Source organism: Limulus polyphemus, unplaced genomic scaffold (assembly GCF_000517525.1).
Source record: "Limulus polyphemus unplaced genomic scaffold, Limulus_polyphemus-2.1.2 Scaffold1540, whole genome shotgun sequence".
Lineage (NCBI taxonomy): Eukaryota > Metazoa > Arthropoda > Merostomata > Xiphosura > Limulidae > Limulus > Limulus polyphemus.
The window spans coordinates 221,587-236,955 of NW_013667150.1; the positions used below are offsets into that span (position 1 = coordinate 221,587).

A 15,369-nucleotide genomic window follows, 5' to 3' on the forward strand; every position below is an offset into this window, starting at 1 on the left:
AAGATATATTTATGATGTCTGTTAGACTGTAATAAAGATATATTTATGATAAGATTAGGGTCATTTTATTTCTTCCAGACAAAAGAACTCAAATACAACTGTACTGTTGGTCAAGTTTATAAAAACTGACATAGAGAACTGAAATTTACAACAAGGTTAAGCAATCTACAATCTAGTACTGTCATAAGCTGTATTTTAAATGTTTTAATTTAGATGTTTACTAGAGGATTGATAATATTCTGATCTGGAAAATTCGTGCAGTGAGTAGAAGTCAAGTAAGATGTAAACACAAGTAGTCAGTAATGACTGAGCTAATTCTGGAATTCAGTTGAAGTTATTCAGTTAAGTGAGGAGTCAACAAGTATTAAGTTAGAGGTTCAACTCGGAGTGAGTTCAGTGTCAGAAAAATTATTAGTGTTAGACAAGATGGTTATTGTGTCAATTCTGCTATTCATTTGCTTGATCAATTAGCTGTGGAATTCTACTTGCAAGCTTATAAGTAAGCTAGGCCTAAATATACTTAGGAGTTTATGTTGAAAAGATTATGTATTTGGAATCATGCCTACATATGAACATGGCTGAAATAAACATTTATTTTGGAAATAAAGTAGTTTGTTGTCCTTACATGAGCTGGACTAAGCATTATTTTCACCAAATAATCTAAAAGAAATCCATCTTAAGATCAAACACATTACAACAATATTTTCATTCTATTTCTTTTGTCATTATTTAGTTGATATTATGACCTCAAAGTCTCACACATTCATATTTAAATCCAAATTGACTTTTAAATATAACGCTAATGAGACCTTGAAGACTGCAAGAAATAAATTTTAAACCACGGTTATGTTGAATATTATTACGAACAAACACTAAAGTTCCAACTGTTAACATACATAGATTTCTGTTCTCACTTATCTTGTATATACTTCTGATGACACCTTGAAGCAGTATTAATACACATTTAAACCAATTACTGTCTTGCTGACGAAACACAGTATACTGTATTTGTCATAAAAGTTACCTTAAATACACTATTGGTGAGACCTTGAAGTCCCCAGTAAGAACTTCCAATCATCGACGAGCTTACGCACAGCTCCCCTACTTCATCAGTCTTACAGAGATACGGTTGATCACCCACTTTAACAACTGCTACTACAGCTGAAAAAGATAAGTGAAACAAATACTTTTTATTATATTAGATTTCAAATGTTTCTAGAAACTGAATAAGAAAGGAAATATTTCAGAATCCTCCATTAAAGTATGCCAATATTTCATAATTATAATAGATTTTATTTCATAATTAAAACATACAAAACTACTCACAAAAATATGGGCTCTCTTTCAGTCTTGTCTTATAGCAGTAATATATATATAATCTTTAAACTGTGTTATATATATGTACATTAATAGAAATAACCATTTTTTAATACTTTTTTTAGTTGTTGTTGTTGCACCTACTCAATTACTAGTTTTTGAAAGGTTACAAGTTTGGGGTGGGCGGAGAATTTTTCAGGAACTGTTACACAATGAATCTTTGTTTTATAGATTACAATACATTAACACCTATAGTTCAAGTTAAAATTTAACTGCTATATTTCAGGAATACTTGGTTAAAATAGTACCAATAATTAATATTTTCTCTGCCAGGATTTCAGTTTTCCATGTAAGCCTATCATCATACAAGTTTAGTTTTGCAATTCTTCATGTCTTGTAATACAGCAACAGAATTGTAATAAACTGTAGCTCTTCAAAATGGTGCTTGAAAGCTGCCTACAGTTCATAAAATTAGATATTTGCTTGATAATACAGGCGCTTTCTTAAAATGTACAGTACACCGAAAACGTCACACGGAACACATGTGAAAAGTAATGAAGGATAAGAAGTAACTATATTTGTTATTAGCATGGATAAAGGTTTGAAATCCACAAGTGTTAAGGTGTTTTAAGTTTCTTTTACTGACACTTGATAACCAAATAAATGTTTAAGTGTATAAATCTTATAACTGAAATTAACTGAAGGCTCATAGAAAATTGTTACTCATTGGATTTGAATTGTATTTTTGTGTGAAAAAAATTAAAATAGTAAGTACATAAAGAATGGGCAAAGCTTGGGATAACAAGTCACAAAGAAGATATGGACATTACTGTAGAGATCTTGACATATACTATCTAAAAATATAAATTACTTTTTGCCAATTAAAAATACCTTCTGCGAAAGAAATTCCCCACAAGTTCCTACATTCCCTCAGACTTTATGTGCAAAGCAAAGAAGGTTTAGTTAAAATCTATTGATTAAATACAAAAACTAGGGCCTTTTCTCAAAAATACATGTGAAATTCTACTTACCACCAGGCATGACCTGTCCACAGTCTTGCAGAGTGAGAGATGTAAGACTATTTTCTTGATCTACTCGGATAACTCCATAACTTAAAGCTGACATCGACAAGACTCCTCTACCACTAGACCCAGGTCCTGTTCGACCTGGCCTGGAACAGCAAATTATATAAAAATTTGTGAGATAACAGAGTCTTCTCTTATAATTTTCTGTTACAAAACAAGTATTTAAGCTCAACGCGATCTATGACTTCAAGTTCTCTAAGAAACAATCTCTTTATAAATAAATGTTATTTGATAGCAACAATTCCAATCATTGCCTCTTCTTACTCTGCAATAATATGGTTGAATGTATCGTCAAAATGTTTTTAGTTTAAAAGCCTTATATCCAAGATTTCATTGAAAAAGCCTAAATTTTATTATAATTTTTTTTTCATGTGTCAATATAATACGATATAAGAAACACTCTATGTTCATCATAAAGATATAATTTGCCTACACTGAAAATCTATTTTCATCAGAGACTTACTTATACTTACATACATAGCTATTCTTGTTCAGTGCTGCCCTCTATTTGCACAATTTTTTCACATGCCACAAGCCTTTGACTCCCAAATATCCCTCAATTCATGTGGTTTAACTGAATCTCACACACAAATTATCATGTGACAATCCTCCACCAATAGATGCACCCCACACATGTGACTCCCTCTATACAATTCTACTTAAACTATCACTTGAAGTTTAGGCAGAAACCTGAGCACCGGTTGACAGTGGGGAGGAAGGATGGGAAGTATGAGTGAAAGTAAGTACCTGTCAGAAATATATTTTCAGTGTAGGAAAATTATATCTTCCAACAAGGTACCTTACTTCCGCTTTCATACATAGCTAGAATCCAACATTGAATAGGTGGAGGTGAGGGAGAAAGTAGAAAGTGTAGGAAGTACACCCTCATGAGGGAACTCTCTAATAAGAGGATTATATGTGGGAAACTGCACCACTTCTGTACCAGACATACTCTTTGCCCAGATGTAGAAAAAGTGTGACAGATACGGGCAGAAAATTGTGAAGAGCACATCCCAAAGGGAGAGAAAATGGTTGAACAGTAATCCGAACCACAATGTATTATAATTCTAATCTCCCTGATGAACAGAATGTGGATAAAATAAGGGATGTATCGCAAGGTGTAGAGTGTTTAGGGTGCAACTGGCTCTACACAGCATGTCCATTGCATCCAAAACTTGACCTCTGAGAACTAACACCCATGCAGGTGTAGGAACTGTCCAGGTATACTTCATTCACTTAGAATTGTACTCAAATCTGCACTGTAAGACCATGTTGACTTCACTTTTATAATTTCTAAGTCCACTAAATGCACACTGTTCTTTACAAACACACACATATGCTAGAGATGAGGTATTCCACAAGATTGCTCATAGGTTATTCTTCACGATACCTTTGCTTCATGAATATGCCTGTTCCAGACTACTGACCCATGGACTTCATGGGTAAAGCAGAAGAGGATTGCTGCCCATCCCTGCCATTCCTTAGATTGAATAAATCGGTTTTGGTCTACTTTTCAAAAAAGGGTTTTGTGGTCCCCCAATGCACAGTCTCCAGTGTGAACATTCCTCCGGACTCTCCACTATGTTTTTCTACCCCCCATTTCTTCCAGTGGAGTAAGAGAGTCCTTACCACTTTCCAGTTCCAAGTCACTGGGATGGTAGACCATGGAGGTATCCTCCTGAATGAGAGATATACAATATGATCAATAACAATTCCATTCAGTTGAGAGTAGTGTGGTGGCATTTTGCTTGTGTAGTTGACAGATATCTTCTATAAAATGGATGTTGGTTCAGTTTTGTATTTTGAGCTGAACCAATCGCCGTAAGTCCTCACACATGTTCAGGAGGCACCTAGTACCTCACTCATTTTTCTTCGGGTGCACTGCCCTGGTGTTATGGGTGTACTCGTTCATTGCTCCACTTCTTTCTCTTGCACTAACCCTCAAGGTTTTTATGCTGAGGATTTTAGTGTGTTTGAGGTGGCCTGGTCTATTGGATTTGAGTGGAATATATTTGTATTTTGCTCTGCTCACATGCTCTGTTCCCCAATTGCTAGTGGGATTTCTCTCTCTGATTGGCGGAACTTGAAGTGAAGATGGTATGATCATCATCTTTCCTACTCCTGCATGGATATCAATTCCAGCAGTTGGGTTTTGGATTGTGGTTGACTTACCGACAATATGATCCTCACATCACTCACCACAGAGCCCTTTAAAATATATATAATGAAAGAAAGCTTACCCAGTTATAGTCGCACAAAAGTCTGAAGAATGGCAACAGGTGGAAGACAATAACCCGACGAAACAGCAACACGATGCAGATGGTGATAAATGAAAGTACACAAGTAGTCCAAATGCTTGCTTGAAATATTTCCTCCAAAGTATGAGCAGATGAGATGCCAGTTAAAAAGTAAAGTGCCTAATCTGAAGAAAAGACCCTTGGAATAATTGATGGAAAAAAGGAGACCAGGAAAAATAAACTAATCAAATTAAAAGCAGAACCCAATTGGTAAGGGTGGAAGGAGAGAGATTACAAACAGGGGATAGCTGCCAAGAAATGAATAAGCGGGAACAGTTATGATGGAAGAAATCCATGCAGGCAATATAAGAATGAAGAGCACAAACTGGACATAGAAGCCTATTCGGATCAGACCTGGAATAGAGGTGGGAAATGGAAGGAAGGGAAATTGGAAAGAAGGAGTAATTACCCTCCCAAGCTGCTGAAGTCTTGGAAAGGAAATGTCGATCCAGGTAAAGAAGAAGATAATAGGAATGGTACAGAGTACGTGAAACATCAATGGCAAACAAATCTGACCAACAACTTTCACAGGCCAAAAGGAGGAGGAAATACGCCTTAAAGGATAAATTAAACATGGAATAAGAAGACAAAGGTTCAAATGGGGGTTAAGTAAGGCAGCGAAGCACAACACTGACAACCCAATCTGGAAGTCCCGTATGCCATGGAGGTTGACTAATCCAGAAGGAACATAACAATAGTGATAATTTATAGGAGGCAAAACCTTTACAGTGCTGAAGTTTACTGCTGGAAGTTTATCACATGATAATTTGCATGCGAGGTTCAGCTAAACCATATGAACCAAAGGGTATGTAGGAGTTAAAGGCTTGTGGCATGCAAAAACAATTTTGCAAATAGAGGGCAGCACTGAACAAGAATAGCTATGTATGTGAGTGGAAGTAAGGTACCTTGACAAAATGTAATATTTGCTTTTACATTTAATACCTTCTGATGGCCACAGTCAGACACTCTTCAGTGGCTGCACATGGGCAAACAGCATCGGGCCGTAGTCCTCTACTGTGGAACACACTCATAAATTGATCACAAGAAGACAAAGACCCTAAAAAAAAGTTTAGTTTGCTTAATCTCAATAGTACAAACAAAACCATGCCACATCAAACAGAAAAAATAGAAAGCCCTTGGTATTTCTTGATTAGAAGGTTTAGGTTGTGGAGCTCATGAAAAATAAAGGATAGAAATATTTGTGTTAAGCCAGTTTCTCACATTCTTAATCAATAATTCACAGAAGAAATGTTGGATTACATTTGAATACACCAGAGTGCATGAAAAAAATGAAGTGGGTGACCTGAATTATATGTCTTCAGGTCAGAAATATGTTAGCATTGTCTATGAAAGAAACTGTTCCTGGAATACAGCTACACATATTAAGGTGAGATACCCATTTAACACGAGATGTCCATTACACATTTTATCCTTTACTTTCCAGATCTTAATATTAAAGATATGCATTAAACTTCTCTTGATCACTTAGGTCTTCTGTGAAGTTCACTAACTAGGTAATGAAACAAAAACCACTATCTCTGAAATCACAGACTTGATTATATACTATGTCATTTACTTACTTATTATACCAGTTAGTTTATCAAATGTCGCTAATTTTTATTTTTATTTATTGTTTATTATTATTCTTTTGTTATAAAGATTATTTTGCACTGTTAGTTTAAAATTTGTATTAAGGACTAACCTAAATCTCCTAAACTGACCAAGATATTATTAGAATTATGGCCAAAAATATCGTTAACAGCAAGGTTATCCAATTGAGGAAACAATCTATTCAAATATTCATACATAGGATATAAAGAAAAGTATATTTAACTAGGTATAATGACTGCCAGGTTGATTTTTAGTTTTGCTCTAAGTATATAGTTTACTCTAACCAAAAGTTATTGTTATTATTTATTATATACTGAGTGATTTTATGCTTTTATTTGTTACAGCACAAAGCATAAAGAACAACAAACTGACCAAAATCACTCATTATTTATGTAAAATACATGAGAACCCCAACAGTAATTATAGTGGGAACAATTGTAATATCGATGGTATTTTTTGTCAAAAACATTTTGTGGGATTGGTATTGTATTAGGGATCTGTAAACAAAAAACGTCTTGGTGTATAAATAATTTAGAAAAACGTGTTTAAAAATCTGATGTGATTCATATGAACCAATTTAGTAGTTCTAGGGCTAGCAAGCAAAATAGTAAAGATACCAAAAATAGTGGTTTCTTTATCACCTAGCTAGATAGTTTTGAAATGCATGTTTAAAATTTTTCCTTCTTTTCTATCTAATCCACTTTTAGTTAAGGTAATATCTGATATTTTTTAAACTTGCTATATCTCCAAGTGATTAATATTTGGCTAATTGTGCAGAAAGAAAAAAAACAGTTATTTAATCAACAATATATATACTAAATTTTCTACAAGACTGTAAATTACTAAAGTATAAATACACATTTACATATAAAATCTAAAAGAAAAACTGCTAAAAATTACATGGGTTTGATCCGTCAGCCACAAGTAGCATTTTTAAAGAACTAAGATTGACATCTTTGTGGTCCTTCGAAGCCAGTAGACCCCAGTGTAAATCCCGTGATTTGCAGATAGCAGAGGTGGCTATAATTAATAAAATACTGGAATTAGCTAATTATGGTTTAAAATACAAAATATCTAAAACAGACACAACAAATAAATAAAGTTCTACATCATTAGTGCAATGTTTAGTATCCTCAAAGAACAAGCCACCACCCCCACACACACAAAAGTCAAAGACGTTTTGTAAAAGATGTATAATGAACACTTTAATCTACTTAGCTTAAATTTTTTTTTCAAAATGTGATTAAATAACTCAAAGTAATACGAGTAGCATTCATCTATAGACATTATCAAGATGACAGAGCTATACATGAAAACATATGCTATAAATAATGAGGCGATATCAGTAACACAAAAGTTCTTTTCTTACAAAATACTGGAAAGTACCCATACCATGAGGGAAAATTTGTATAAGATACCAAAAGAGTACGAAATATTATCCTCTTACATGATCCCGTAATTAAGTATCAATATAGCCATAAATAGTAATATTTAAAAGTTTAGAAATAATGTTAGGAACAATCCTTTAAAGGTAAATTTTTTACATCTATAAAAACAACAACAAGCTTTGATGTAAACAATAGCGTGCAGGGGGGGGGGGGGGGGGGAAATGTGCCAGGGCCCCGGCATCCATATCGGGAGGGCATCCAACGCAAAGAGTCGAATCGAATAGTAGAACCCTTTCAGCCCTTCCCCAAGGTCTTAGGTACAAGGCCCCGGGCATCATAGAACCTCTGCACGCCACTAGATGTAAAGTAGTAATATTAACACAAGATTCTTCAACTTCAAAGTTAAAACAATTTATCCAAACCTTTGTATTTGGTTATCATTAACATCCAGGATGCTGGGTTAATCTTCATGAGTGAATATGGAATAAATATAACATGCATGCCATTGAAAACACTCTGCAAAAAATAAAATAAAAAGTGTAAATATAAACAGCTAATATTATTATATGTGTGTGTAAAAATTCCCATATACTTTATTCAAATATACATACATTTGTATCTTATAAATTAAAACATATTACACTGCTTTTACAATGAGTAGAGGAAGGAAAAAAATACTTAAGTAAGGATATATTCAGTTGTTATAGTTTATAAAAACTTAAAAAATTACTTATTTTCAAAACCTTAACAAGAAAAAAGTTTCAAAAGTGAAAGACCGTAAAACTGTAAAGGTAACTGATTAAGTCAAATACAGATATTAGCATTATAATAAATAAAGTAAAGAACCTATATCAATCCATGATACTTTCTTTTTTACATTTTCCTCACTGGAGGCGTGCCACTGATATCTTTTAATATCTTTCCACTGATATCTTTTAATTTTTTCTTCACGTGATACTTCCTCATGGTGGAAATATTTAAATAAATTGCATAAAACTTAGAAACAAACTTGCTAAATAAGTACACCGTTTTGGCTTTAAAAAATTCTCGTATTTTGATTTAGGGTGTCTATAATTTTTTTAGATTTTGAAATTTCCAAACTTTTGTTACGAGAGACACTGTTCTCAAAAACTTTCTTTCACTTTCGGTTTTCACATTTTCTCAGTGATGTTCAGAAAGTTCTATTTTATATATCCAGTCAGCTTTAACTTGATTAATGTTTATCAAAATATTCCTTTCAATGTGTTATTCTGCCAATTTCAGTAATCACCAATTCTGGGTATAACTTATAAAAAACACAGCAAAAGCTGACTGATTTAGTGAGTGCCTTGGGTCCAGAACAATTAATATGTGATAAATACAATTTCTTTCCAGTAAATAATAAGTTCTCTATTAAATAAATAGGGGATTTTAGTCATCAGAATATTTGGCCATCATCTACTATACTCACTAAGCCTAAGCTTACCTATCGTCTTGTCATAGAATGAAATTTCTGTAGCTTTCAAACAAATACATGAAACCATTTTTGGGAATAACAAAAATGTCTTAATAAACTATTCTCAAATATTCTACATTCCCTTTAGATTCCTTTGTTCAGCATGCAGGAACTCCATCTTATCAGTTTCTCATTAAACTACAATTTGCTGCTCAAACCACTTTATTTACCATACATTGAAGTAAAAAGCTTATAAGTTGCTCTATCTAATCATATTTAAATATTGCCTGTAGACACTTTCAAAGCTGTGATTTGTTCAGTCCACATGATTTGATATTATAAAAGGTGTCATAACACAAAGACCTATAAATCAGAAACACAGAAGGAAAGATCACATAAGAAATAAGATATGGATAAATACATTCTTAACAGATATAAACTTATTATTTGGGATAAGCAGAGAAATTTAAAATAAATTTATAAATGCATCTCTTCCAGGTGAGTCTCCTCAGAGATGACAGTTATAAGATTTTTTTATTTTTATTTGTAAATTACACTAACTAAATGTTACAAAATGATAAAATATCAATTCTAAAATAATTTTGAGTTAAAAATTGTTCAGATTCAAGTTCCTAATGGCCATGATATGGATTTTACATAATGTTAAAACAGGTCAGTCTAGTACTTACAGTGAGAATACTATGCCACAGACCAACTTCTTTTTTGAAGTCTAGAACACACACCATTACTTCTCCTATAAAAAACAGAAAAATATCACACCAACAAATTTATAAAAAATCTGTCATCAAAACCTTAATAAATAATTTAAAAAAAATTATCCAGTTTTAGATTAACAATTTAAAATTAAATGGTTAAACCTTTGGACTGAACATTTTGACATGCATATCAATAAATAATATTTTACAAGGTCATTTAAATGCCCATTGAAGGAACTTACAGATATATAGTGGATGCTGCTTATTGCGATCACAGATAATGAAATCAGAATTACTAAGTCCTGACCAAACGTATAAAAATACATAGGAAAAACATTGTTTATTGTAATCAGTGCTTCGTTTTTTGTTATCACTTTTAATCAGCTTAACCATCTCAAGGCCAAGCGACCCGATGAAGGTTCACCATAAAATAGGGCGTGACAAAGTTGTCATTAAGATTCCCTATGCTCTTGTGTTTCCTTTCCATAATTACAGCACAGTTGTTTTCATTCCTTCGTGAAAGACAGTGCTCTCACATATTTCAATCTTTGTTAACCCACCTTAATAATGGAAGAAATGCATAAGAAACGTAAAGATCTAACCCTTAAAGAAAAAGTTGCCATTTTAGAATGCTATGATAAGTTACCAAAAATGAGGCAACGTAATGCAGCAGTGCACTTAAAAATTTACCAACGTTGAGATGGGAGCAAAACAGAATAAAAACCTAAACTGTAAGAGAAAGAGCAGTGGAAAAGATGACCAGGTCTAATCAGCATTAAAACTTTGGTTTACTAATGTTCTGTCAGACTGTTATTCAGACAGATCCAGAATTGAGAGATGAAGAAGAATATGAAGCTCAAACCCATAGAGCTGATAAACTTCCAATAAGTGCTAAAATGCGAGAGGCGCTTCAAATTTTGAGACTTGGCGTACATCACAGATCAGGCAAGTTTCATAAACAGTATGAATCTGAAAGTTTTATTACGGAATTGCTCTGAAAAAATAGTAGACAGTCAATTTTAAATGAATTTTTCCAATTATTGTTTTAATTGTTTTTAAATATGTCAATAGGCATTAAAATCCAGTTTTCACACTTTTATGTAATATGTTTGCTACCCTATATGAATAAACATTACTGTAACTGCTGAATTTTTATTTCATCAGTTAACAATATCATTTGGTTATTGTTATCAATGCAACTGTGTCCCGAAGTGATCACAATAAGCGGAATCCAGTGTATTTATTGATAAAGTTAGAAATATTTTATCATTTCATTGCATTGAAAAATGGTGGAATATGTATCATCTTGGGGCACCAGAACCATCAAACAAGACCCTGCAACAAGTCATACCCTAGCTATTGCAAGCAAAGTTGGTGAAAGAACTTAAAACATTTATTAATAAAGTTAGAAATGTTTTATAATTTCACTTAACAACAATTTCAATGGACCATACTGAAATGCTGTAATAAACCTTTATAACTTTCCACTATAATAAAAGTATGTTGTTGTTTTTTGTTTTTTTTAACAAACCTACCTTCAGTATAATTACATGCTGCAGTTAAAGCTCGACAATGATTTACAAGAGCTGATCTGGTTACTGTGACACCTTTCATGGAGTAATCTTTATCAACAGTATACTGGAAAAGAACATGAGAAAACTAATTGAGTATATTCTAAACTCACTAGGAAAAAACTTATTTTGTTTCTTTTATGGTCAGGAATGTTTTATCAAATAATAATGCTGATTAATGCACTTAAGAAATGGCTTTAAGTAGAAAACTTTCTTTATATTAATCCCAATAAATAATTCACATTTTTGTACAGTCAAACAATGATGATCTGGAAGAGATAAATTAATTTACTAGATATAAAAATAGTTCCTCAAGATTTAACATCTATAAACCTGAAGTCCATGTTAAAATCACCTTAAATTTTCAATAAAACAAATGTAAAGAAAGAAATAATTAAATGGAAGATCATCAAAAAACATTTGTAATAATAATATTTTGTGTACCTGCCCTAATACTAGCATTCTAACAGACACAAAATTTATAATTTCTTTGACCTTCGGTATATCTATGCTTCAAATAATTAGATATAAAGTGGAGCCTCATTATAATGCAGTAGTTGGAATCCACATCACTGAACCATGTTACGAGTTAGCTGCATGATATTGATGTCCTGTCCAACTGCCACATAAGGTGGGTCCATGATAAGTTCATTCACATCCCATTTGGTGATCATGTATGATTTTCTCTTCTTGGAATTGATGTTAGTAGCAGACATGATGATCATTGTTGAAATCATACAAGTACTGATGTTTTGCAACTGCTTGGGTGCTTCATTTATAGTGGCCTCAGAGACAGTCAATTAGAATAACCAAATTTCATTGGTCAATTAGTAAATTATCATAACCGAGTAGATACTAAAAAATTTTGATTAAACACTCTTAATTCACAATGATTAATTAACTTTTCGTTATACCTATAATTTTGGGGTCCATGGGGGATCTTCCTTATACTGAGACCTACGTTATAGCAATTTGCATTATAGCGAGACTCTGCTGTAAAATAATTATAAAACTCTGCATTTTATCAAAAATAATCATACTAACTATGGGTAATTCACAGATTTTAGCTTAAAGGGTATTATGCTTGTTTATAACACAGCCTGTAATTTTATAATTACTGGTGTGTCACAGTGGGTTACAGATCAGTTCTGATGTTAAGTTACTGTGAACAAACTTATCAACAATAACAAGTGAACCAGGTAGATATAATATGACAAGTAAAAGAAGAACCCACAAACAATTCATCAAGAATAAACAGTTGAAAATTAATTACAGTTTTACTGTCACTTTCTTTTTTAACCTAATACAATCCTAGATGTATATCTGAAATCTAAATACTTCAACTGGAAGAACAAATGTCACAAATGTTGGCAGCACTGCTATTGGACCCCCCCCCCCCCCACACACACACACTCTCCTTTCCATCCATTATATAAATGTATATATTCAACTGCTTGAAGAAACAGCTATATCAACATTTTTACAAAAACCACTGTTTTGAAACAAATGTGTAAGATATTTTCATTTTATGGTCCATTCATACAGTCTTCAAGACTTCCTTCACCAATCTCAATAACCAAAGCTATGCAGTTCACTTTTGAAACTGAGACTAACAACTCTTTACCATTCCTGAAAATCATGTGACAAAAATTAATCTCAAACAGTACTCACATGTACAGAAGGAATATACATGCTAACAAATACTTAAATCAAAAAACAAACCAATCAATTCTCTCTTACAAGAAAACCTAAAAACACAAATCAAGTTTCTTGTTTGCTCATTCACAACAGTTATCATAACAAATTAATCAAGGACACAGCTAAGTCTGTTATCAACAATATTTTTCCACCTTCCACATTTAAAGACAAGGATAAAACGATCACCTTATCATGTGTACCAAATATTGTGAAAAAATAAAACATCTGTTTGGAAAATACAATATAAAACTGTTTTCAAATCTCACCCTCTTCTTAGAAACATTCTTATGCAGGTCAAGAGAACCTTAACACAACTAAAAAATGTGGTAAATGACATTAAGTGTGAATACTTTAAACACTATACTGTAAAAACAAAGTGACCTGTTCATATCTCAAAGTCTGATCACCAAATAGATACCTGAAATGATAGTACAGATAATTCAATGATAGCCAAACATGCCAGGAAAACAAGTGTATTCTCAACTTTAAAAAAAAAACATTTTGGACAGGGATTTCAACAGGAAGTAAATTAAAGGCCATTTCCATTGTATCATACATACTTAGTGAATTATTAAAAAATAACAATAATATTGACATCTTAACCCTTAATTTCTGAGAATTTCACTGATCTGAAAGTATTTTGTTATACTTTATACAGTACTGTTTTCTTGGAAAATTAAATTAGTCCATAGCAGTTGTCATCTTTTAAATTTTCTCTACAATGATACCAGTCTAGTTAGGCCTAAACTAACCAACTTTATGCCTAATTAAGACTACAGCACAGGAGTTAAAAACTCAACAAATAATCCCTCAAATAACATATGAAAAAACGTTTGTGCATTTTATATATATAATCCCACATTCATTCCAAGTTTTAAAACTTATTTAAAGAGATTTCATGTTTTTTTTGCAGCAAGGTATAGCATAATATAACTGTTGTAGAGTCTTTGTTACGTTCCACCCAAGTTAACTCAAAAGTTAAAGTTTTTAAGAAGATATTTTTACGCACCTCTATATAACCAACAGCTTCTTCTGTTAACCTAGGAGGTGGCATCCAATCCTTAGGAGGCCTGCCAAGATTTTCAGTGATAAACCAGTGAAGTTTTGGCCAACCTGTCAATCACATAGATAAATTATTATGTACATCATTGGCTTTATCTACGTAATTGATCACTCAAATAAAGTTGTTTAAATTACACAAGAGGTTTAGTTAGTCCCCATTTTTATGATCAGGATTACACAGGTTCTGACAACAGTTTCTGGACTTAAGAAGCTTGTAGGTTCTGACAACCGTTTCTGAACTTAAGAAGCTTGTAGGTTCTGACAACCGTTTCTGAACTTAAGAAGCTTGTAGGTTCTGACAACCGTTTCTGAACTTAAGAAGCTTGTAGATTCTTGCCTATAAAATGCTTTTTTTTAGGAAAATTTTTTCCATGGAAAGAATTGAAAAATACAAAACAATAGTAACAATGATTTTATTTATACAAAATATCAAGCACTAATTAATTAGAAAAGAAGATTATAATATTTTATAATTCCATGGATAAAATATGCACATTCTTGGACAGAAACAGACCCAAAAGTGAGGTTGTCTTATAGATAGGTCTCTTCGAAGGTCAAGGCTGACAAGTAGGAGGTCATCTTAAGGAAGCCTAACAGGTGAGGATCTACAGTATTTATTAAAAATATGTAGAAGTATCTTTGTAAATGTTTGTGTATCATGTCTGTTAACGGAAATACATAACTGTTACATAGCTTTTGATAATTACCTAACACAACTATAATTCTCTAGTTTAAACATTTTATAAGTTTTAGTAACACTTTGAAAGAGATTTTATAATCGCAAGTGTTTTAGAATGAATTTTAGCTGGGTCTTATGGTAAGTTTCAATCATGATGTCAGAAAAATAGGTAGGTTCAAGAAGTCTTGATATAAAAATGATAAAAACCCTATAACCCAAGCACTTTTAAAAGGTGGACCTTTCTTCCTCAGGTGCAGACTGGGAATCAGTCAACATATTGTAAATGCTGAAACCTATCTTTTGTATATTTGTCTGATTTTGTGCAGATACTGTCTTCACTAGCTATTTCTAATTTTCAAGTAACAGACTATAGGGAAAGCAGCTAGTCAACATCGCACACTGCCAACACTTGGGTTACTACTGTCTGACCACAAAGTGGGGTTTGACCATCACTCCATTTATTTTATAATAAACCCACGGCTACAAAGTACAAAACTTCTTTTTGTTGTT

The 15,369-nt window shown here is 32.7% G+C and overlaps 1 protein-coding gene across 1 annotated transcript in view; it reads right to left on the reverse strand.

Annotated features, from left to right (window-relative positions):
- LOC106464011 (disco-interacting protein 2-like) overlaps nucleotides 1-15,369 on the reverse strand; it is a gene marked incomplete at its 5' end in the record, with an annotated part of 79,650 nt that overhangs the window by 36,496 nt on the left and 27,785 nt on the right. The window contains 8 exons of the mRNA XM_022391661.1: nucleotides 1,025-1,161; nucleotides 2,349-2,488; nucleotides 5,642-5,756; nucleotides 7,211-7,330; nucleotides 8,121-8,214; nucleotides 9,823-9,887; nucleotides 11,385-11,487; nucleotides 14,128-14,231. Of these exons, the coding sequence (XP_022247369.1) occupies nucleotides 1,025-1,161; nucleotides 2,349-2,488; nucleotides 5,642-5,756; nucleotides 7,211-7,330; nucleotides 8,121-8,214; nucleotides 9,823-9,887; nucleotides 11,385-11,487; nucleotides 14,128-14,231 (878 nt within the window). The remainder of the gene's footprint in view (nucleotides 1-1,024; nucleotides 1,162-2,348; nucleotides 2,489-5,641; nucleotides 5,757-7,210; nucleotides 7,331-8,120; nucleotides 8,215-9,822; nucleotides 9,888-11,384; nucleotides 11,488-14,127; nucleotides 14,232-15,369) is intronic.